This window comes from Struthio camelus, chromosome 2 (genome assembly GCF_040807025.1).
Source record: "Struthio camelus isolate bStrCam1 chromosome 2, bStrCam1.hap1, whole genome shotgun sequence".
NCBI classification, from domain to species: Eukaryota; Metazoa; Chordata; class Aves; order Struthioniformes; family Struthionidae; genus Struthio; species Struthio camelus.
This window is the reverse complement of record NC_090943.1, coordinates 131,958,984-131,980,834: the sequence shown is the minus strand read 5'-3', so window position 1 is coordinate 131,980,834 and position 21,851 is coordinate 131,958,984. Positions and strand designations below refer to the sequence as shown.

The 21,851-nt window shown below is 41.4% G+C and overlaps 1 protein-coding gene across 2 annotated transcripts in view; it reads right to left on the bottom strand.

Annotated features, from left to right (window-relative positions):
- The window catches only part of CPA6 (carboxypeptidase A6), an 82,844-nt gene extending 69,685 nt beyond the window's left edge, over nt 1-13,159 (bottom strand). Inside the window, exon 1 of one of the 2 annotated variants that reach the window (XM_068932560.1) lies at nt 12,921-13,159. In XM_068932560.1, coding sequence (XP_068788661.1) covers nt 12,921-13,024 — 104 coding nt within the window. In that variant the 5' untranslated portion in view covers nt 13,025-13,159. The remainder of the gene's footprint in view (nt 1-12,920) is intronic. The other variant, XM_068932561.1, reaches the window with a different exon arrangement.
- Between the last annotated feature and the right edge of the window lie 8,692 nt (nt 13,160-21,851).

The following is a 21,851-nucleotide window of genomic DNA, read 5'->3' as shown; positions in this document are numbered from 1 at the left end:
GCACTTTCACTACAATCTGCTTCTGCTGCTGTAACAACACAATGATTTTATCAGAGCGCGCCTTGAACGGGCTTGTTCTCCGTCTTCGGGTGAAATGCTGGAGTGAGGAAAGGGAAAGAGTAGGTTGGTCTATTTCATTTCGTTGAGTTTTTGGCAAAGGTGGCTCAATTTGCCTAAAATAGACCACATGAGTGAGATGAAATCTCACATGAAGAAACAGGAAATGTTTGTATTGTCTTATTCTATTTGAGTACTCACATTTGGAGTACTCACATTTGAAACTTGTGATCAACACCGAGCTTTAGCCCTGCTCTATATTTTGTCCTAAAAGCACAGCAGCTGCCTTGAGATGCCTGAAATAATAGGATTTAGTAAGATTATAAACAAAGAATTTTGGGGAAAATAAATGGAGACAGTACTCCACTAAATACTAACATGAGAACCTAGATACATATCTCTGTTTATTTTTATTATTAGGTAATCAAGAAAATCCATCTAAAACACGTTCTGTGCTTTACTTTGAATATACACCTGCAATTTAAATTGCCTTTTTTTTTACATTTTACACTGAGATAAACTCATAAAATGAATTAATTTCCATTTGCAATTTTCAGTCTATAAAGATATGATGTGCAAATAAGTGCACGCTGAGCTACACTTGATAAGCCACGTGAAATAATACAAGTTTAGACCTGTAGAGACGTAGAGCTATTAAACCATTTTTATGCAGCTTCTTTCTTGTTACACTTTGTCCCCAGCTATCCTTACATAAAGTTTCATGAAAAATGGAATTGGCATGCTATGAATAACCTGCCAAAAACTTATATTATGCAGGAAGCAACATAACATAGGAGGCAATACCATGATGTTGTTTCTTCCATGTGAAAATATAGAGTTTTTCTTTGTACTTCCATTTTCCATTTGTAAAATGGACAGTGGAGTGACCTAAGTCATACACCAAGACAACGTGGGCCAAAAAAGCACAGGCTGGTCAGCTTTTGCTGCAGTCCCTATCCAACAGGCGATGTTTCCTGCAGCTAGTCCCTCCTATACGCTGGGAAAACTGCTGACAGCTATTTTTACGTGTTTCATCATAAACCTCTTTCAAGCCCCCCCGCCCCCAGTGCATTAGTAATAACTAAGCTTAAAACTACAAAACCCCACAGGCTATGGAAACATGTCTTGAATGCAGCTGACAGTGTTTGGTTTTGTTGCATTTAATGCGAACTTGCTTGTTTTACGAGCAAGGCATCTCTTCTAAAAGCGAGCATTTGACTGCTCCTCGTAGGCAATGGACTCCAGTCTTCCTCTGACATTCCTTTGTTGTATAACATCTGTTTTTTTACAGCCATAGAGTTTAAAAATAAATACTGTGCATGCAATTTGATAAAATTAAAGTAAAAATACTACCTTTACATTTGCCTATTTAGTTATTCTTGTAAGTAGCACAGTTGTTTTTACAGTGACTAATTTATAAATTCCTTCTTTGTTTGCCTGAAGTTTGTGCTAATTGTCTCCTGAAATAGGTAATGTTTTCCTGTGGGGTAGATGGACTGCCAGTTGATAAATATATCCTAATAGTTAAGTTTCCTGTTTGGCTGCTGTGGAAGCGGTCCTCCCAGTGAGATCCATGTATTTTCCTCCTGCATAAAGCTTGCTTTTTTGCTTTTTCTTTTGTACGTTTTAATAAAATGATTATTTAGCATTTTTATTGGACAGTTATCAGCTACTCCATCATTAAGACTGTATTTCATTAGCTCTAACAAGATATCTGGTAAACAATATAAGTAGAATAAAGCTTTAAAATGCTGTCTCTTGCTTCCCTCAGTTAATCTTGTTTCATAATACATTTCTGAAAATTACAACCCTCTTTCCTTACCCTCTTGGTTTGCATGGAGCTGTCTGTCCTCTTCAACCATACAAGAGAAGGCTTTTTGTCTCATGTTTTCATTTCCTATTTTTTAAGTAAAACTGCGCAGCCTGCAGCCACTTGACTAGCATGACTTGCTGCTGATTCTGTGAGCGAATACTTTCTAATTCAAAGACCACCCCCACTGCAGTTGCCATACACAAAAGCTCACATGTACTTTTTCAGCACAAGTAACGGAATCTGCATTAAAGAAAAGCAATACAGAAAGACCAGATGTCACAGAGCACAGTGTGAATGAGCTGTTCGTTGTGATTCTTAGCCCTGAACTGTTTCACGGCACTGTCTCGCTGTCTGCAAATGAGTAGGACTACTTCGGTCTGAAAACGTAAAACCTGCAGATCTTCTCCTTGCTCCTATAGTTCCAGTCACCCGAAGCAAAGATCAGGTTTTGCTGGTCCCTGGACCTCTCCAGCCACCGCTCCCTGATGGAGCTTTTGTAGCGTCTGGAGAGGTTGCCTCTCATAACTCATCAGTTTAATTCATCTTCAGCACTAGTCTGCTGATCTCTACTGATTCCTTAGTGTGTAAGAGACTAGTTTTACCTCATTTTTCCATCACCTCCCAAGGGCTTCAGCTAATTCAACTTTCTACAGTTTTGCACTGTTTTCTCATCTGCTTGTGTGTGATACATGCTAACCGTTACAGACAGGTCTCCACTTCAACCAGGTAGTGGCAACCTGCTCCTGACTACCGTACTTTCTGGGTGCCTTTTTGTCCATCACACATCATGTGGCCAAACATATGACACTTACCTTACAGAGCAAAGATGACAGGTCCAAGGAAAGAGGAATGGTCATGACATAAACATTACACTGATGGGCTGCATGCCGTCCACTGACCGGGGCCTAAGCATATGTGAAACAGAGGGCCTGAACACTAGGGTGAGACAGAGGTGGACCTAATGTCTCCAGGTCTGTAACATCTACTAACATGCTTCTGAACTGCGAAAGCACTTGAACTCACTAGGCCCCTACCTCCTAGTTTAAAAAATATTTTTGGCAGGTGAGGCAAGGTCCTCAAAGACGTAACTCTATCATGTGACCAGAAGCATACCTCATCGTGGGAAGTGCTAATAGGAAAGGAAAGCTGCAGCCCCTTAGTCCTCTCTCAGCAAATCTGAGCCTGAGGTGCCTGCAGTTCTGTCTCCAGATCTGCTCAGGACAACCCTGCATGCTTTTTTGCATCAATGCTTTTTTCATGTCCCTCTCTGATGGGGCTTCTTAACCTAGATGATGTTTCTGTGGTCAGGGCCTCAAGGAGCTAGTGAAATACCAGATGAGTTCAGACAATGCATAACCCATACAAAGCAGATAGGGTTCCTCACAAAACGTGGTTGCTCTTCTGTTGAGAAGATGAGCCCTGGGTTCTAGCACTTTTTACTCCTTGCTGTTGCTATGGAGGAGATAACCATGTCTCTCCCTCCTGACTACTTAATGTAGAACAGAAACAACTGTTGGAGCAGGAATCAAAATCTGCATAACTATATATTTTACTGCAGTTAAAATTCTAAACTAGGCCTCAGAAAAAACAAACCAGATCACAAATTATTTTTATGCTGTTGGATCGTGAACCTAAACGCTTTTACCCTTTATACTCCAATGCTTTGATTTCCTCTCAAGCTTTATTGAATAGCCCATGATTCTAAAGTTACATTAAAACTAAGACAACTGAAATTTGGTTAAAAAACAAAACAAAACAGCAACCTAAGCTGAACAGACTGAAGGTGAAACTATATAATTTTTAAAAAGAAAGCAAATAACTTAGATTGTACATTCTACTGACAACCTCCATATACGTTTTGTTACTCTCACAGGCAGATGCATCAGGGACCCAGCCTGTTGGTAACCGAGTAGAGTAGAAACATGGCATATTGCCTTTGTGCCACAGGCTATGTTTACACTGCATACTACCAGCAAAGATGCAAGCTCATTCTGCTGAGACACTAGGCTTATTAGCCCAGGCTTGGCAGTGTGCTTACATGGTGATTCTTTTTTCCTTTGATACAAAGTCCTGGCAGAGTATGTTCTCAGCTGCCTGTCCTACACAATGCAAATGAATTCAAAGTTTATTTCCCAGTTGAAAGCCCACTGTGGAAAAATGGCAGAGGTCTTAATAAAGCATCCCTATTTAAATGTCCTTTGTGGTTTCTTGGCAAAAATCCAGTTATTGTTTGCTTAATAATGGCCTATGTAATTGATACAGAGGTTATCTTTCCTACAGAGGTTATATCAGTCTTGTCTGTTACAAAAAGAATAACTTACAACTTCTTAAGACATTAGGAATGATGAAGTCCCTTTGCTTCAAAATTCCACCTTTGACTATGGCTAGCACCAAGGGTAACTTTTCCTTTAGTTTTCAACTTTTAGGAAAGACACTTACTGGAAAATAAGCATCGCATTATTCTCTGTGTGAGCCTGAAATACTGCTTTGGGTATTTCCACTGACACTGGTCTGGAGAGAAATCTGGCAGTCAGGACTGAGAAGAAAGACAAATTCTGTCTAGGTTTGACCACGCCGTGTTCATTGGATTTCATACTTGGAATTAACTGCTTTCAGAGTATCATCTCCTGTGCATGTGTGCACCAGGAGTCCGAGAGGCCTGAGCATGAATCCTCCAACCCAAGTGGGGAACTGCAAAGCCAGCCACTCCCTCCCTTCCTTGCACTGACACCCCAGAGGCTCTACAGGAGCCACGTTAAAAACTGACGAGCTGAAAGCCAGTCCAGGAAAGAAAGGGAAAAAATGTTTTTCTGCTCTTTTTGCTCCTGGAATTGGCTCACTGTGGTCAGATAAGTGCCAGTCACCAAGCAAAGCGGAGGGGCTGCACATCTGGAGCGGTGGGAACACAATCACCTCTCCTGGCAGCAGTAAGCCATTAGCTTGGGTTAGCTCCGTTTGGCTTTATCATCACCCCGCAGTTTTAGAGTAGCATATGGTGGCAAGCTTGGTAGGAGTCCAACTGAGTAAATCAAAGAGCACATCAGTTGTTCATCAGGCCTGCTAAAGTCATTTCTCACCTCTGTCCTCAAGACTTGCCTCTCTTTCAGGGTCCTATTCTGTTCTTTTCTTATATAACTGAATTCCTGACTTCAGAGAACTAATCTACTCATTTATTTCAACTAAGTTTACACTTTCAGTGCTTTGGGAGAAAAATGCAAATGGCCAAAATATTCACATTTAAAATTCTATCTACAGAATACACTTTCATCACGTGTGCTACCTGTCCCTCAAAACAAACCTAAATAGAAAGTCTTCTGACCTAACAAGTTGCTATGTTGTCCTGTATTTAAAATGTATCACTTTTTCTACTGCTCAGCTCAGGCTTTTCAACCTGTAGAATACTGTTATCATGAGTTATTATCCAGTTGCAACATAAATCTAAACTGAAAATAAAAATAGCCTTTTTCTCCCTCTCTCTGAGTGAACGATGTGGTGCTGCAAAGTGTATCATTACTCTGCAAGGTATGTGAAATAGTGCATGATATATAACAAGCAAAAAAAGTTTTTCTTAGTATAACTTTACTGCAACAAACCCTCCACAAAGTGCATTTTCAAGATCCTGCTTTGGTAGTCTGCTTCTGGAGGAAACCTTTACCGAGCCGCCGAATAATTAAAAAAATGTTTTGAATTGCAAGATGCTTGTTTTTTCATGGCTACATTTAGTCAGTCTAGAACATCTTCCCCTTGGCAAGTGCTGTTCTGTGTAACATTATTGTTTTGCCGACCAACTTTGCAGTGCGACTTCTCTTTAAGTAAGTGCACTAGCAAGCGGCACTATTCCCTTAGGGGAGAGGGAACTCCTGTCCTCCAAACCTTTCACCCTGGCTAGAGCAGATACAGGCAGAGGGACATGCTTATGCTTCTTGCCTGCTCTGGTGTGCCAGGCTGCACGGGAACCCACCCCAAATAACCAGGCATCCTCACTACGACTGGATGGGGCACAATGCCTGGCTTTTAGATTCACAAGAAAGCAATGAGGTCCTTTGCCTTCCTCCTCATTTGGCAAACTCAAAAGGTGCAAAGTATTAGAGAATGGAATGTCCCCATCAGCTTGCTGCTCTGAATATCTTTTGAATTCAGAGTACTTTGGCTCTTCCACCCTCAGGTGCCTGGCACAAACAGTAATTTTAGGGTCCTCTTTGCAAATTCCTTCTTTACATCCAGTACCTATTTAAGGTCTGATTCAGATCTGATACATTCAGGTGGAAATTATCAGCAACCTTAAAATCAGTGCAGGTCTTGCTTTAACATCATTATCAGCTCAGAACCACATCTCTGTATGCAACAATGTGAACAAAGCCTTTAAATTAGAATCAAGATTTACTGAGAAGGATTTGGGTTAATTGACTTCTGAAGTCTGCTGGCTATAGGTCTGTTCCTACAAATCTGAGACCAGGCAAAAGTCCTGTTAAGTTCTATAAGTTTTGCCTGTAGCAAGATTGTCAGAAAGAAGCCTAAAGTACAATTGTAACTACTGGTTCTCACTTTACCACCTAACCTGCTTATCACTGTAAATACAAGAGAGAATACAGGATTCAGTGAAAGTTTTCTATATGAAAATTAATACTCATAGCAGAAATTTATAAGCCAGCTGGGCAGGGAACAGGAACAATATTTTTTATTTCTGTTGGATTAGAGGGTCATACATACATCAACCTGCAAAAAAAAAAAATCCTCCTTATCTCCTGCCTGGCAGCAAAACAAATCATACTGCTTGAACAGCAAAAATATTGAACCATGAACTTGACCACCTGCTTTTACTTTCCACTGCTACATGCATATTGACTGCAGGTTTTGCTTATGGGTCTACTGAAGTGACTCCTGATGTATGATCAAAACATCAATTTCTTTCTCAAATTTGGCGTGAACATTATATACACAGTGCACACATTTACAATACTACACTTTGCATACTTTACAAGTATAATTTTTAATGTATTCAGAGGTAAAATTAAGGAGAAGAGATAAGTGAAATACACAGTTCTGCAAAACAGAGATGACAGACTTGACCTCCTGGAGATACTGAGACGTGTTTAATGGTGGCCATTCACCTTCAACTGGCTAATAAAGTGAACATTTCCTGTGGTATTTTGACCTTGTAAGGCTGTTTCAGATGTGGGGTTGACATTTTTACAGATAGTAGGATTTCAGAAAAACTTAGGATCCTGTTTATTGTGCCGCATGGGATACAGTCCTACACAGTGTACGAAGCAAGAGTTTGCTACAAATTATTAATGATGCATGCAAGAAAAGCAGATTTTTAGCTTCCTTTGTTCAAATTTGTTCATTCCAGAACTCTGATTTTCCATCTGCACTGCACATCCACAGTGTTTTATGAAGTCAGTCACATATTTTTAAGACTCTAGGTTTTCTAATCACAAAAATTAGGATGTACATTATTTATATAGCATCTCTCCCTTTTCAAACAATCGTGAAAGTCCCCACACAAAAGCAAAGCAAAGGTTACGAACATCATTGTAAGAAGTCTATAAGTGATTCTGGGAAAGGATTAGCAGTAGCAGCAACAGGGAGGGAGAGGGGAAAGCATAAAAGTAGGAGCTCTTGAGCTCACTGTAACTAGTACTGGTAGCTCTGGGAAAAGCTGCATTTCTTCACCTGCTTATTTCTATGGGAAAGTGGAAGCTCATGGGTTCAAAATGCAAACCTTTAAACTGAAGGTCTAGATGGCTTTTATATGGATATTCTCTTATTTTTTTATCAGTATCTTTGACTAAGTACATCTTAAATGTCATATGTTTTGCAGAATGTAATTGTTGGACTCAAAATGAAGCTCAAATGTGAGTTTTCTTTAAAAATGTACATTCACAATATACAGGTTTTAAAAAATAATGAAACTGTAGAAGTTTACTGGGATTCATCTTGCACCTCCCAAAGAGTCATTCTTACTGGAAGGCCATAAGTGTCATTTGATCTGGGAGGCCTAGGAAAGGTTCACAGCTCCCAAGTACAAGCTTGGGTTCAGAGCTCCCAGGTGTAAGCTCTGCCCACCTCCCAACTTGTCTTCCCTCCCTCCTCCTGCTCCCTCTCCCTCTCCCTTCCTCTTGCAGAGGACAGACAGGCTCCACAACACCGTCCTACAGAGTCCCAGGCTGGACAATATGGGACCACACTCACATGGTGCACCGTAACATCAAGCTGGAGATCACTTTAGACACAGCCATCGCGACCTGGAAGCCTCCTTGCTTGGCCTTCACTCTGTGTAACGTGGAGGCACTCTGTTTTCTAAACAGTTAAAAAAAAAAAAAATCCCCACACAAAAAAATGGAAAGAGAAGAAAGAGCAACTGAAATGCTTCATATTTCTCATTTATAATGAGAAGGGCAGAGATGCTTTAAAAGGTTAAGCAGCAAATTTGAAATGTCTGGACTTTGCAGAGTGAAAGAATCAATGCTTGGCATTAATTATTCCCCCCCTCCCTTTTTTTTTTTTTTTTAAATCTTCTAGGAGAACATAATGGTTTTGCTCAGGGGGAATATCAGATGATGAAAAAAGAAATAGTTATAGTGGTGCTTCGATTACAGAATTATTGGTTATCTGAAAACCAGATACTTTAAATTGTGCATACTGCTAGAGAGCTCATAATTTTTCACCTTTTAGAAAATCCCTGAAACCAACTAGAGAAGCACAAAATGTGGTTTTCCTCTCAATGAATATGATTAACTTGGATCTAAGCTGGTGGCGTGCTTTCCAAATGCCTTTTTTTTTTTTTTTTTTTTTGCCAGGTGTGTCTATGACATTTTAGTTTGACTTGGTGATTGCTGGGGGTGGGCAAGGAGAGCTGAGCAGCAGAGAGAAAGAACTGGTTTTACACAGCAAAGCAGATCTTCTAGAGGCCAATTAAAACATTTGGAAAAAATCTGCAGAGGGGAATAGCACAGACGGAGTTCCTTTCCACTTTTCAATTCCCCTCTACAACCAGTTTTCTTCACACTCCCATGTGTTTTTTCCAGGAGACAGAGCAATTGCCAACCGTTGTGTGTAAGGTATTGTGGGATCAGAAGCACTTAGCTATGGTATGTGGGGATGGAAACAGGCATTAAAATACCTGAAATTTGCCAAACACTCTCAGATTTGATATCTGTGCTTATCTACACAGTGGGTTTAAGCAATTCTAGCACGTGATGTACCAGCAGTCACAGCATATTTCTTCATTGTTTTCAGTTTCCTTGTTATGCACCTCAACATCACTTCCTGATACTGTTATGCTGTTGTTACACAAGAATCTTAGAATGTATCATATAGTCTTTCCCTGTCCGAGAGACAGGACAATTATCGGTTGCACTGCAGCCTACATAAGACCAACATTTTGGAGGAGTTAACATCTCACTCCAATCTCAAAAAAAAAAAAAAAAAAAACTAAAAAACTCCAGCAGAAATTTTACAGAGAAATCAGCCAAGTTTTTTCCAGTTTTTGACTGCATGTGGTTATTTGAGGTGAGGCAAGGCACATGTCCAAAAAGGCTTTGGAAGAACTCAGGAGGGATATGGCACAGAAAGGTAACGTCACTGTTGCTGGGGTAGAAAATGGAGGGTACGTACCCAATTGCCATGTGTCTGGTAGAGGGAGATGAACGGAGGTAAAAAGAACATAGCACTGATTTTTTAAGAACAAATGAGAGATATACTTTTTCCCTTAAGAAGTCTTGATCAGGTTATGGAAAACCATCTCCTTCATGGGATAACCAGGAGCTGAAAGACTGCTCTAGTTAGTAAAAAAAAGAAACTGCTCCAGTATCCTACTCTGCAATACTGTCAAGATACAAATAGCCAAGGAACAGTAACAATAGGACAAGAGCATATGATACTATCACTGATTACTCTCTTGCTCTAAAACTACTTTCAGCTCAGGGGCCTCTTGAGCGGGATATTAATTCAGTATATGTAGTAACTTCCAGCAGATATCCCATGGATTTGTCAAGCCCCCTTCCAATCCACATCACCATTTCACACTCTCAGTAAGGAGGTCTCATCCCAGTGGGGTGAAGAAACTTCTTTTCCTTGCTTTCAACTTGGTTCCTACTAGATTCATTTTATGCCTCCCACTTGTACTGGAAAAAACAGCAAACAATTGATCTCTTCTATGTCACTCAAAGCTGGTAGAAACAATGTAAGGGCATTACAGATGTCTATTTGAGACCAAAGAGTCCTAGCTTACTCAGTTATTTCTTGCTACTTAAACCATTCCCTACATTTGATTACCATCACTGTCCCCATTTGAACTTCTGGGAACGGCCTCCTGGAAAATCCCTTCAATTCTTTGATAATATACTGCAAACATGCTCTCCACGCTCTGATGTGTCCCCCACCTTGCCCATCTCCCTTGAAATCTTTGGACAGAGCATGCAAATGGGAGACAGGAAAATGTGTGTAGGGGATATAGTTTTATGTTGGGTATAAGGTGTAAGGTATGGCAGCATCTCCAAGCTCCTCTCGAGCTCCTGCAGGCATGAGAGCCAAGAGCACCCTGAACAAGAACGAGCAGGCACGTTGCGCGAGATAGCGGAAGACAAATACACCTGCATCTCAGTCTTTCAGTAACTTGGTGAGCATGAGTGCTGCTGCCTCCCTTGTCACGCTTTTCTGAGGCATGGTACTAGTTGACTTCCCACAGTCAACTAGTACCTGGAATGTATTTACTTAAAAAGGTGTCCATATGGTGCGCCTGACCTGCTCTGAACAGTATGGAAGAGTTCATTCACAGAAACGTGTGAAATATGAAATGACTTTGGTCAGAGCCCTTAGCTAAAGATCTGCAATTGCTTTGTGCCTCCTAGTGCTGGTCTGAGTTTACGAGAAATGTTTTCCATTGTCTTTTTTATTCTTTTCCTCTTTCATCCTCTTGCCTAATTAATTATATTTATGCCTTTCCCCTATACAGTACAGCTTTTGACACAATGGAAACGAGCAGGATCGTCACACATTTCTTGGCACAAAAAGTAGCAAGATGGTTGGGACATCCCTCTTAACGAAGAACGTTAAAAAACTATATTAACCTCGTTACCACCCTTCTTGAAAAAAACCTACCAAATAATTTTTCCTCTTGGGTGATAACCAGGTTCACTAGAAAAAGCAACACCTCTCAACTCTTTCTAATCACAGGCAGTTAAATGATTCTGCCCAGAATCCTGAGCTGATGACAGAAGCTTCAGAAGGATAAAACATATTTGTAATCTTAATAAACCTTCATTCTGCTTCAGATTGATTTTTTCATCATCTTTTATTGAAACAAGTAATGCCAGGATAGTAGAAATGTGAAAGATTACTGAGTTAGAGGGTTTTTTTTCCCCAGCTTGTTACACATGTTAAACATTCTGGTTTGTGTTATAAATGTGACTGCATTTCCAGCAAGATGCATAAATGTATCTCAGCCCCCTACTACAACTGCCTGTTGATCCAGAGTTCTTGACAATGAACTCTGGCCACTTTTTTGGGGAGGAGGGAGGGAGAACGATTTTTGTTTTGTTGTGCTTGCCCAGATTCTGGAAGCTGACGAGAAGTCTCATTCTTCTGTGCTAGACTCTAGGGGAAAGCTTCTAGGACAAGCATCACACACCAAGACTTGAATTACTTGCTTGCGCGGGTCTTTCACATGTCACCCAGCACACATAAAATGCTTAAACAAGAAAATTATTTTCAAAACTTAACAAAGGCAAAACATCTCATCTACAGATGGATAAAATGCATATGCATGTCATATATACATATACTTGTAATTAATACTCATAACAGATTTCTGCACCAATGCTGAATCTGTTATTCACCTCAATGTCACCTGCAAGCAAATCCAGTCCAATCTTCAATTAAAGAAAACTGGGTCTTACTGAAACTATGACTGTGCAACAGGCTCCAGGTAGCCAGAGCAGCGCTTCTGCAGAAAACTTATGACACGACCCTGGCTTTAAAGAAAAACACAGTTGTTCGCGCCCCGTTCCTGTCGGATCCTGCCAGGCAGACTCCCAGCTGCGGCGGCTGCTTCTGTTTTGCAATGCAGATGGACACCTTCTACCCAAGGAAGGGAACAGAGTCGGTGAAACAGCTGTCACATGTTTAGCTACTTTCTATCACTAATAGTGACCCAGGGGTGAATGGCTTCCTATCAGGTTACCAAATCCCTGAAGCTTAGGGAATGATGTTAAAGTTTCATTTCAGTAGTGGAATTTACACGCCCGCCTTGGCTACTGAAGTAAAACAAAAAGGATAATACAGTTCTTAACTCCACAGCTACATGTGCTTACCCTGAAGAATTTGCTGGTCAGTTTTGATGAAGTTTATACTGTATGTGGAAAGACACCACTGGCTTCTAAGGATCCTCTGTTGGGCCGTCATTTTATAAGTATCATAAACCTCCTGCAACTATTATATCTGTTAAATTCGTGTCAAAAAGAAAGTCTCTAAACCGGGCAAGAACATTCTTGGGGCGCAAAGCTTAGCGAGCGCATCGCCATCGTTCACTGCTCAGTGATACCACAGTTGCTTAGCTCAAACTTTCCCTAACACAAACTTGATCTTTAAATGAAGGAAAAAACCCCAAAAAACACAAAAGTCCAGTTCGAAATACATGCAAGCGGTTTCACTCGCTTGGAGTGAGGCTAATCAGGTTCCCTTAGGGCTTAGGCTTCGCACATTCAGCAGGATTACCTATGTTTTAAAATTTTAACTTTTTACAAAACAGTTTCAGAGTCCCACTACCGACGTCCCCCGAAGCAAAGCAGGAACCTTCATTCATTTCAGAGCACGATGAAGCCTCTAAGAGTTTTGTTCTCCTCTCTCTCTCCTCTGTACAACGGAAAGTTTCTGTTTATACCGAGACCGGGTAACTTCTTCCCCCGCCGCGGGGTAGCATCCTTCGCGCTGCCGCCCCGGACTGCCAGCCCGGCGGCGGCGTGCGAGGAAGCGCCGGGCGGCGTGAGGACCGAGGGCAGAGGCAACCGCGACCGACCGACCGGGGCGGGGGCGGGCGCGGACTTACCCGGCGTAGCGGCCGTGGTAGCGGGGCCCGCGCAGCGGCAGCCCGGCCGGCAGGCAGAGCAGACAAAGCGGCAGGAGCGCCGCCGGGCTCCCTCGCAGCGGCATGGCGCGGCCCCGCCGCGCACACAAAGCCCGCGGGGGGCCGGCAGGAGCGGCGCGGCCGGTCGCCAGCGGCAGATAACAGCGGCGGGGAGGGAAGGGGCGGAGGGCGCCGCCGCCACCGCCGCCGCGGAGCCCCGCCGCGCCGGGGGCTGGGGGGGGGCGGGGGGCTGCCCCCAGGCGGCGGCCCGGGCGGCACGGCGGGGGCGGGGAAGGGCGTTGGCTCCTGAGGCCTCGCCCGCAGGTGTGGCCCAACGCCCCCAGCAACGGCGGCCGGGGAGCCGTTACGGCGCCTTCCGTGTGGTGCGGGGGTCGCCGCCATGGTTTTGCGGGCTGGGGAGGAGGAGGAGGAGGGTCGAGGCTGATAACAGAGCAGAGGTGAGCTCGCACAACACGTCGAGGGGGGAGAGGGTGCTAGGAACCAGAGAGGGAGGAGGAAGGGGGGAGGGTTAAAATTAGAATTGCTGGCAAAGGTCTTGTACCTGGTGGCGGGGGGGGGGGGGAGGAAGAGGAGAGAGACTATGATAATAATACAAAACAACTGCGCAACGTTTTTTGGAAGCTGGCGCTTTGCCGCTTCTCTTCTGCCCTGTCGGGGGTGAAAGATCCATAAAGAAGGTAAATCGCTGGAGCACGAGGAATAAAAAGGAAAATGGGAAACTTTTTCTTGCCAGTAGTTGTAGTTCATGGAAGTCACACGGGTTGAAGAAGCTCGGTAAAAAGTACGTAAAAGCCATGATGCCAATACGGAATACACTGATAGCTCCTTCGATGCTTTTATGTTGAATTTCATAAAAAAGAGAAAAAAGTGCTTCAAAAACCACTGATTTTCAGTATCTCTGAGAGAAAAAAGAGCGAGTGGATTGCTGACAAACAAAACCACATGAGATTTGAACATATGGGAGAAATACTGTATATCCCTGGTAATGTTTCAGCGACACAGAGAGCTTCTTGAAAAGGATTGCATTAAGCCACATACCCTCCGTGTTCTGTGGCTGGAAGGCAAATTAACATTTTCCTTTGTGTCTTTCCACCCTGGCGCTAAATCTAACACGAGCTGTATGATAGGTCTTTTCCATGTCTAAAGCCTATCAGGTCACCTAGTCCAGTGCAAAATTCCTCCCTTCTGTTTGGTTACCAGCGTTCCCTCCATTGAACTGCCTGCAACAAAAATCGTACTTAAAAGCTTCATTGCTGGAGGAGCTACACAAAGGTGAGTTTGTGTGCGCGCAGATGTGTGTTCAGCCTGGGATGTTGTACATCTGTTGGCTGCAACGCTTTCCACTCCCTGCAAGAAAATAACCAACGCTTTGTTGTAAGTCTTTAGTCTTGTAATAAATGCAATTATAACTTTATAGGCACCTATTTAATAGAACCTCTACTATATATATTCGGAGGTGAATTCAGAAGTCAGTTGCAGTAAGGTTAAATGACTTCTGGAGGGCGGAAAGGTAATGAATGTAGCAGAAAACATTGCTTTAATTGACATGCTGTTCTTGGTTCCTTTCTTACTATGTATCCGTCTTACACCTGAAGTGCCTAAGGTGTTGGGGGTACGGGAAAAAAGGAGATTGGGGTATTATTCAGTCTTTCACAGGTAGTTAACAAAACAAGGCCCTGAAGGAAGGAGCAAGACAACGCTATATGGCAACCAGATAAGGAAGTTCCCAAATAAACCTGAAGAGAACGAAAACAGTTGATAAACAGGAGAGACCTACTTGAACTACGGGTGAACTATCCTAATTAGCATAATAAAAAACCCACCTACAAGCAGGGAAGCCCCCTGCTGATCAAGCCCCTTCTCCATAGAGCATGCGTAGTAGAAAAAGAGGATACTGTGACTTTAAATGAAGATGAGACCTAACAGAACCAATGGGAACAAGGATGCCTTAATGTAGTTGTAAACTATACTGATAACTGTTGCTTAAACTGTATACAGTGTAAGCTGTATAGTAGTCAGGTGCGCTAGCTTTGTGGAATTACCACCTAGCACCCATTTCTGCGCAGAAATGAATTAAACAAATATCTCGACTCTGTGTGTTTTTGGCTCATTGCACACCGGGTGAAAGAACCCTTCTTTGGGACAGCATAGGTAATAGATCCATTTATTGTGAAATACATTTTGCCTCCTTTCTCTAAAAAAAATTGCTCTCAGAATGAAATCCTGGCTCCACTGGAGTCATGGAGAAATAGACTATTGGCTTTGGCTATTATTGTAAAATACTTGCTTTCAGGATGAAATCCTGGCTCCTTTGGAGTTAGGGAGAAATATGCTGTTGGCTTTGTGGCTGTATACTTCACTCTAAAATCCTGCCGTTCTGCACCATTCACCAAAGTAAAATGGAAGAAAACATGAGAAAGGAAGGGAGTTCAATCACCAAAAGCAAATAGTAAAGATAAATAAAATAACATAGTATAAACACTTAAAAAGAGGTATTACTGCCTTTGTTATTATGTACTACTGTTGCCCATTTAAAATATTTCTGTAGAATTATGGAGAATTTGGAGGGAGAAATAGCTCAAAAATAGCTTTAACAGTGGTAGGGATAGCGATGGGCATACAGATACCGTGGTCTTTCTCTGGTCCATCAGTTTAGATCATAGTGGGCACCCGGGCAGGCAAGAGGGAGGGTTTTAACTCTGTAACACTGGCAGATAGGAAAGGATTAAAGAGTTCTGGTAGAGCCTGGACGTTGTGCATGTGGTAAGCCTGCTTTCCTGACAAGATGAGGCTGTAAAGGTTACACTCGTTTAAGAAAAGATTAAATAATTTTGGAAGAAGAAAGAAAGCATTTTATTTCCTGCAGGTCTTGCAGATGAAAAGATGAGTTGTCAGCAACAGGTTTCTGGTGTGTAGCTTTGACCTGAAGGTGATAAGAACCTGTGACGAAAAAGGGAAGAGAAGACAGATACGGCTTCCTTCTTAATTAAGATGTGGGCTTTATCACAGCATCCTACACTTTACAGGGAATATTGGCTGCAAAAAGAGAGGTAATTCTGTATGGCATGCAAACAGGGAAAGCTTCTTAAAAAGTCAATGGGAAGGCAGCCTGTGTTTGACACCTGAACTTAAGAACATGCCACTTATTGAGAAGCACAGAAGACCTGAAAAAGGAAATATTTTCTTATAAGCATTGTTATCCGTTGTCCCAAGTCTCACCTTTGTGAGAGGTTGCAATAGTTTGATTAAACAGTTTTCATTGTATGTTAGAGCCATAATGGTACAAAACCGTGACTCTTAGGTTGTTCTAGTTTAAATCACGCCAGTTAATACTAAATTGGAATATGTGTGTTCACGCTGGGATTTGCGCTGCTATAGCTAGTTTAAAAAAAAAAAGATTGAAGTTGATCGAGTGCAGTGTTCTTGTAAAGGCCTGGCCTGCATTTCTGTTACCTCACACAGAGACTGCCCACAACTTAAGATGAGTGTATCAGACAAGCTGTGAAGATTTTGAAACCTAGGTTTTCTAGAGTAAAAACTTCGCTTACTGTGAGACGCCAAATATGGAGAACCGTGGGACCTTTTCCATGGGAATGGATTATGGTTTGCTGCCCTCCCTTAGTGCAAAGCTTAGCTGGAAGATTCATATGAACTATTGGGCATATCCTATGCAAGTTAACTTCTTCATTAATACAAAAGTATTTTGTCAGAATCCCTTATTGCTTCCCGCAACTCAGTTTGTCACTGAGGATAAACAAGAAGACTACACCTCGGAAGAATACTGTTGTTTTCAGGAATATGGAAAATATATCAGTATGTACTTTTGTCAATTTTTGTCAAACTGGTTGATGTATCTGATAGTCAGAATTAGGCTATCCATGCACCATGGAAACTGTTTCCATAGTGAAAATCTCTTAGTGCAGAGATATTTGTCTCTGGATTAAACCCAAAGATTCAGTCTGCTGATCTAGAACATTCTTTGGCAGCTGGGAAGGGCAGGACTTGAGAGGAAATTGCCAAAGAGCTGACTGAAGTTTTACCATCCAACCACAGCAATATAGTCTTACTGTCCAGAACATGAGATGTGCCATGGTATTTTCTTTCATTTGTGCATCTTTGGTGTTCAACAGCCATCAGACGATTTGCAGGCAGTTGTACGTTCTATCTCTGTTCTCAGTTCCGGTGTTCTGCCAGAAATGCAGATAACTGATGGCATCCTTTTGTAAAACAGCTGTGAAAGAGTCTTCTGTAATACCTTACGGTACATAAACTACTTTTAATCCATGTGGCAAGGACGGAGAGAGTAAAAAGCATGTGTGTTAATGATAAGGACTTTTGCATTTAATACGCTATTACCTGTTTCAAAGATGGCTAAGAAGTATTACAGGATCTGGAATACTTGCAACTCAACATGTCAACAAAGCCCAGGCATGGCACTGGCTAGGATTTGTTACAGATGAAGAGAAAAAGATGAGTTACTTCCTGAACACCACTCTAGTATGTGAAAATAAAAACCTATATTGAATTGAATATTCTTTGAGAATAGTTTGTTGTATGGCCTAGAAGACAAATTCAACACTTCCTATTTCCCAGGAAATAGGATAGCATTGGCTAAAAGCCCATCTTGGTTCAGTAGAGAAATAGATGGAGCAATTAAACAAAAAAGTAATATATAATATAGTAATGGATACACATTTTCTACACTTCATAAATTCTGATTTATAAGAGGAGCTAAAGCCATCAGGGAGAAATTCACGGCTGGCAGGCCTCAGAACAAAAAGACATTTAAATACACTGGGATCAGCATAAATCCTAGCAATGGCAAAGAGCCACTGCTTGATGGGTAAATTGTTAATAGTAATGCAGAAATGACAGAAGCGTTCAATAGGAAAATCTGTTCTGTGTTTGGAAAGAAGCAACGTTCTGTCCTTATATCACAAGAGAATCAGGAAATAATTTTTGCAGTAATCAATGGGGAACATAAACAATGTCTAAGAAGGGTTAAATTTTTTTTTATTAATCAGCAGAGCCAGAGGAGAACCTTGGCCACTCATGATTTGAAATAAATACTTGGATTCTGAGAAGTATTTGGAAAAATCTAATACTGTTCCATGTTACATATTATAATTGCAAAGTGGCTGATCCAGGTGTGCGTAAGCTTGTTGGTCTGACACAAGTCCCAGGGAAGATAGAGGCGTGGTTTATACGTGGTGCAATTAGGAAAAAAAAAAAAAAAAAAAAAGAAAAAACTGAAGATTGGAGTGGAAGTGATGCTCATCAGTGTGGTTTGTGAAAAATGTTACTGCAAAAGACTTAAATCAAGTATGTTTGGTGTTCATTCACAAAGTGTAAGCTCTGGAAGCTGGCTTGATAAAGACTGCGATATCAGTGCAATATATTCAGACTTTTGAGAAGTACGGTACATGATTTTATATTGCATGGCGTTCTGATTAGCACAAATCACCGGGAGATCTATGCAATATCAGTGGAGAGGAAGTTCATGGTTTAAGGATTAGCTGACAAATAGACTCCAAAAGTTGTAGTTATTAGCCAATTGTAATTAAGGGGAACAATCTGAGCAGGGCTTCTTAGGTATATGTATGATCTAGCACTTTTCCTTTTGTGATTTGGAAGCAAATGTAAAATACTATTGATAAGCGTTTACTTATGAACCAAATACAAGCAGTGCAATAAATAGAGGAAAGATGAGTTACAGAGCGCCACTTGGAAGGTTTATGTTCAGTATGACCTGCTTTTCCTCTTTATAAGCAGATATTTTATAACATCTGAGACAAATATTGTGTGTTTGAAACGATCCACACTACATGTAGGAGGGCTCATAAACTAAGGTGATTTAGTGGGAAATGGGGACTAGCTCAGTTTCTATTACCATGAAGTACTTGACCTCCTAGTCAGCTGCTACTTATAAAATATCAACATGACAAGAAAAGATACTGGATGATAGAGGAAAAAAAATTATTTATTGGTATTTGCTATGCTGCTAGGAGGCAGTGGTTAGAATAGAGGGTTAGCACTCCAAGGGACTTGGCTTTTCCATTTGACTTTGCTGCTGACCTTGCACAAGTTGCATCATCTTCCTCAGCTTGCGTTTTACTGTCTAGAAAGAGGTATAATGATACTTACCATTTTCAGAGAGCACTTAATGAAAAGTGAAAAGTGCCAGCTAGCCCTATGTGATGGATGTAGCTACTAACTTCTCTAAAATATATTTCTTAAACAGACTGACAAAATGCATCATGAACGCAAAAGCAGGGATGTCCTTTGGGGTCTTGCATCCTTCCAAGCATGCAATGACACTCAAAGTTCTTAAAACCAAGGAATCAGAATGACAATATGTCACCACAACCCACGGTGCTGTTTTTGCAGAGTAGCCCCATACAGCTGTAAAGACATGCTCTGTCTTTCCAGCTAGTGCAGATCACCTGTGTAATGAGATAGGTAATTGCAGACCAAGCTACAATGTCTTGGCATTTGACCAGGCACTACTTATCTTGACCACTGAAACTTCTCAGTAAGAATGCTACATTTCCTTCTTTGCAATCTCTTTCAGCCTTTAGCCCCACCCCAACAGCATGAATATGATGCTAGTATTTCAAATGCTGTTTTTTTGAAGTTGTCTATTCATAGGTGGATTGACCACTCTGTACCCTGCTTCCTTGCCTATCTCTCTATGGCATAATAATGCATGTGTGCTACTGAAGCAATCAGCAGGACTGATTTCTGGAATAATGTTGTTGTGATACCAACAAACCTAATTCCTTCAATCATATACAAAAGGGAAAGCTCAGACCCGTTTGCTCTCAAGGACAGGAGCGCACCAACAGTCTTCGTTAGTGACAACCACTCTGTCACAATCTTTAGAAGTGTCTCTGTTCTCTGCTAACATTCAGTACAGTTGCAATGAGTGCAGCTCAAATGCACACAGGAATTCCACTAGCTATTGCATGAACTGGAGACTAAAGCTGTGTGGATATGCACCTCTGTTATTTGTCCTGAGATTTAATTGCTAGTGACAGCCACAATTCTGGAAGGTCATGGTAACTGGCAGATTCCATCCCATCTTTTTTTTTTTAATGAACCAGTATAGAAAGATTCCACACTCGTAGTACGTATCTGGTACTTCTCAAATTTGAGTTTTCCTGCAGCACATTCAGCCTCATGGTCTTAAAGAGCTGGAGTAGGCACTGCCTAATTGCAAATCTAATGCTAAAGCAAGAGCTACTCTAAGGGATGAGCAGCTGTCTGGAGCTCAGAGAACCTGCCAGTTCTGTAGGAAGGATGTTGTTGTACTTCTGTCCCTTTTAGGCAAGTTGATATTGTTTGATGAAATAATGCAGTTCTTAAAAGTGCCTGTCATGAAGAAGCTCTTAGCACTGATAACACTGGAGAAAATGCCTGTATGTTGCTCTCATAAACTTATGAAGGTTTAAACCAGAGATTATGAAGATGAAACTCTTGAGAAGGGAGGAAGGGGTAGGTATGGTATGAACCTATTTAAAGAGTCTATCAGAACCTCAGTGCAGCTAACTTCCTTTAACAGTGCCTGGTGGTACTTTAGCAGAAGATATAAAAAGCCTTTACTTGGTGTAGAATAGTCTGTCTTGTACATTAGATTTCATCCTGATCTCTAATAAACGTAGACTCTGACGTTTGAGTTTCTTACACCTAATTTAGTTCTTCAGTACACCACCGGCATCTAATCATATTTGGAAGAACTTCACGGGAGTTTGAAATTTGTAGAATCAGTTCCACCATTTTTTAAAACCATACTGAACTCCATGCAATTTCTAAGATTGTACTGGTGGGTTTGGGTAGACGGTAATCCTCCAAGATGCTTCTTAGCTTGAAAAACATAAAAATTTATTCTACTTTATTTCAGAATCCTCATTATCTTTCAATTTAATTTTATTACCTGATTTACACAACTGCGGATGCTTTTTAAAAACTGATTTATATGATCTGTAAGAAGGCTAGTATAACCTACTGGAAATAACTTAAATCTTCTGCCATCTAGTGTCAGAAACGAGTGCATTTGTCACCTTCTGTCTCACAGATACTCTTGCAACATAGAGCTGTATATGACAAAATATAAAATACTGTGGACTCTATTTTTGTTAGGTTGGCACCTTACCACAACATATGCATTTATATAACTGAAAAAGATCTTTTCTGTCCTTATTGGTTCTGATGTATACATTAAAGCCTTATGCTAAGATTTTGGAATATTATTTCCAGGTGCAGTTTGGCACTGAAACAAGCTGCAGGTTTATAAGTGAACGCAGCATAGTTTAAGAAAACCCTGTATGATCAACCCGGTAAGCATGCATATTGTTATGTATATTTTGGGGGTAATATGGAATATACTAGTTAGTGATCAGTAAAATACACGTTGTTAACTTCTTCTCGCACATTGCTGTCTTCTACAGTAGTGTGTTGTTCCAGCAGCCAGGGCGAAGCTTCTGGAAGCCCGTCCGCACTGGTTCGCAGCAAACAGGCTCCCTCTCTGAAAGAACTGGGGTGCTATAAAGAAATAGAAGCAAAATTCTACAGACAAAACTGACAATATCCCTGTAGGCAAGCTCACTCATAGAACTGGTAAGCGCCAGCCTCAGTGGGATGAGCTGACTTCGGAAGACAAAATAGAAACCTGGACTGGGTTCAGGAATCGTTGGTGAAAGGACCAAGGAAGCTTTCTGATGACTTTTTGGGGAAGGGGAGGATAACCCTCCACCGACTTGGAGGGGAAGGAGTTTGTTGGCTGAAGTGGCCCAGGTGTAGGGGTAGGGGTAACTTGGGCAGACCAGCAGCTATTTATGAATGCTAAGTTGCTAATGAAGGCAAAAATAAACAATGTAAGGATGTCTAGTATGC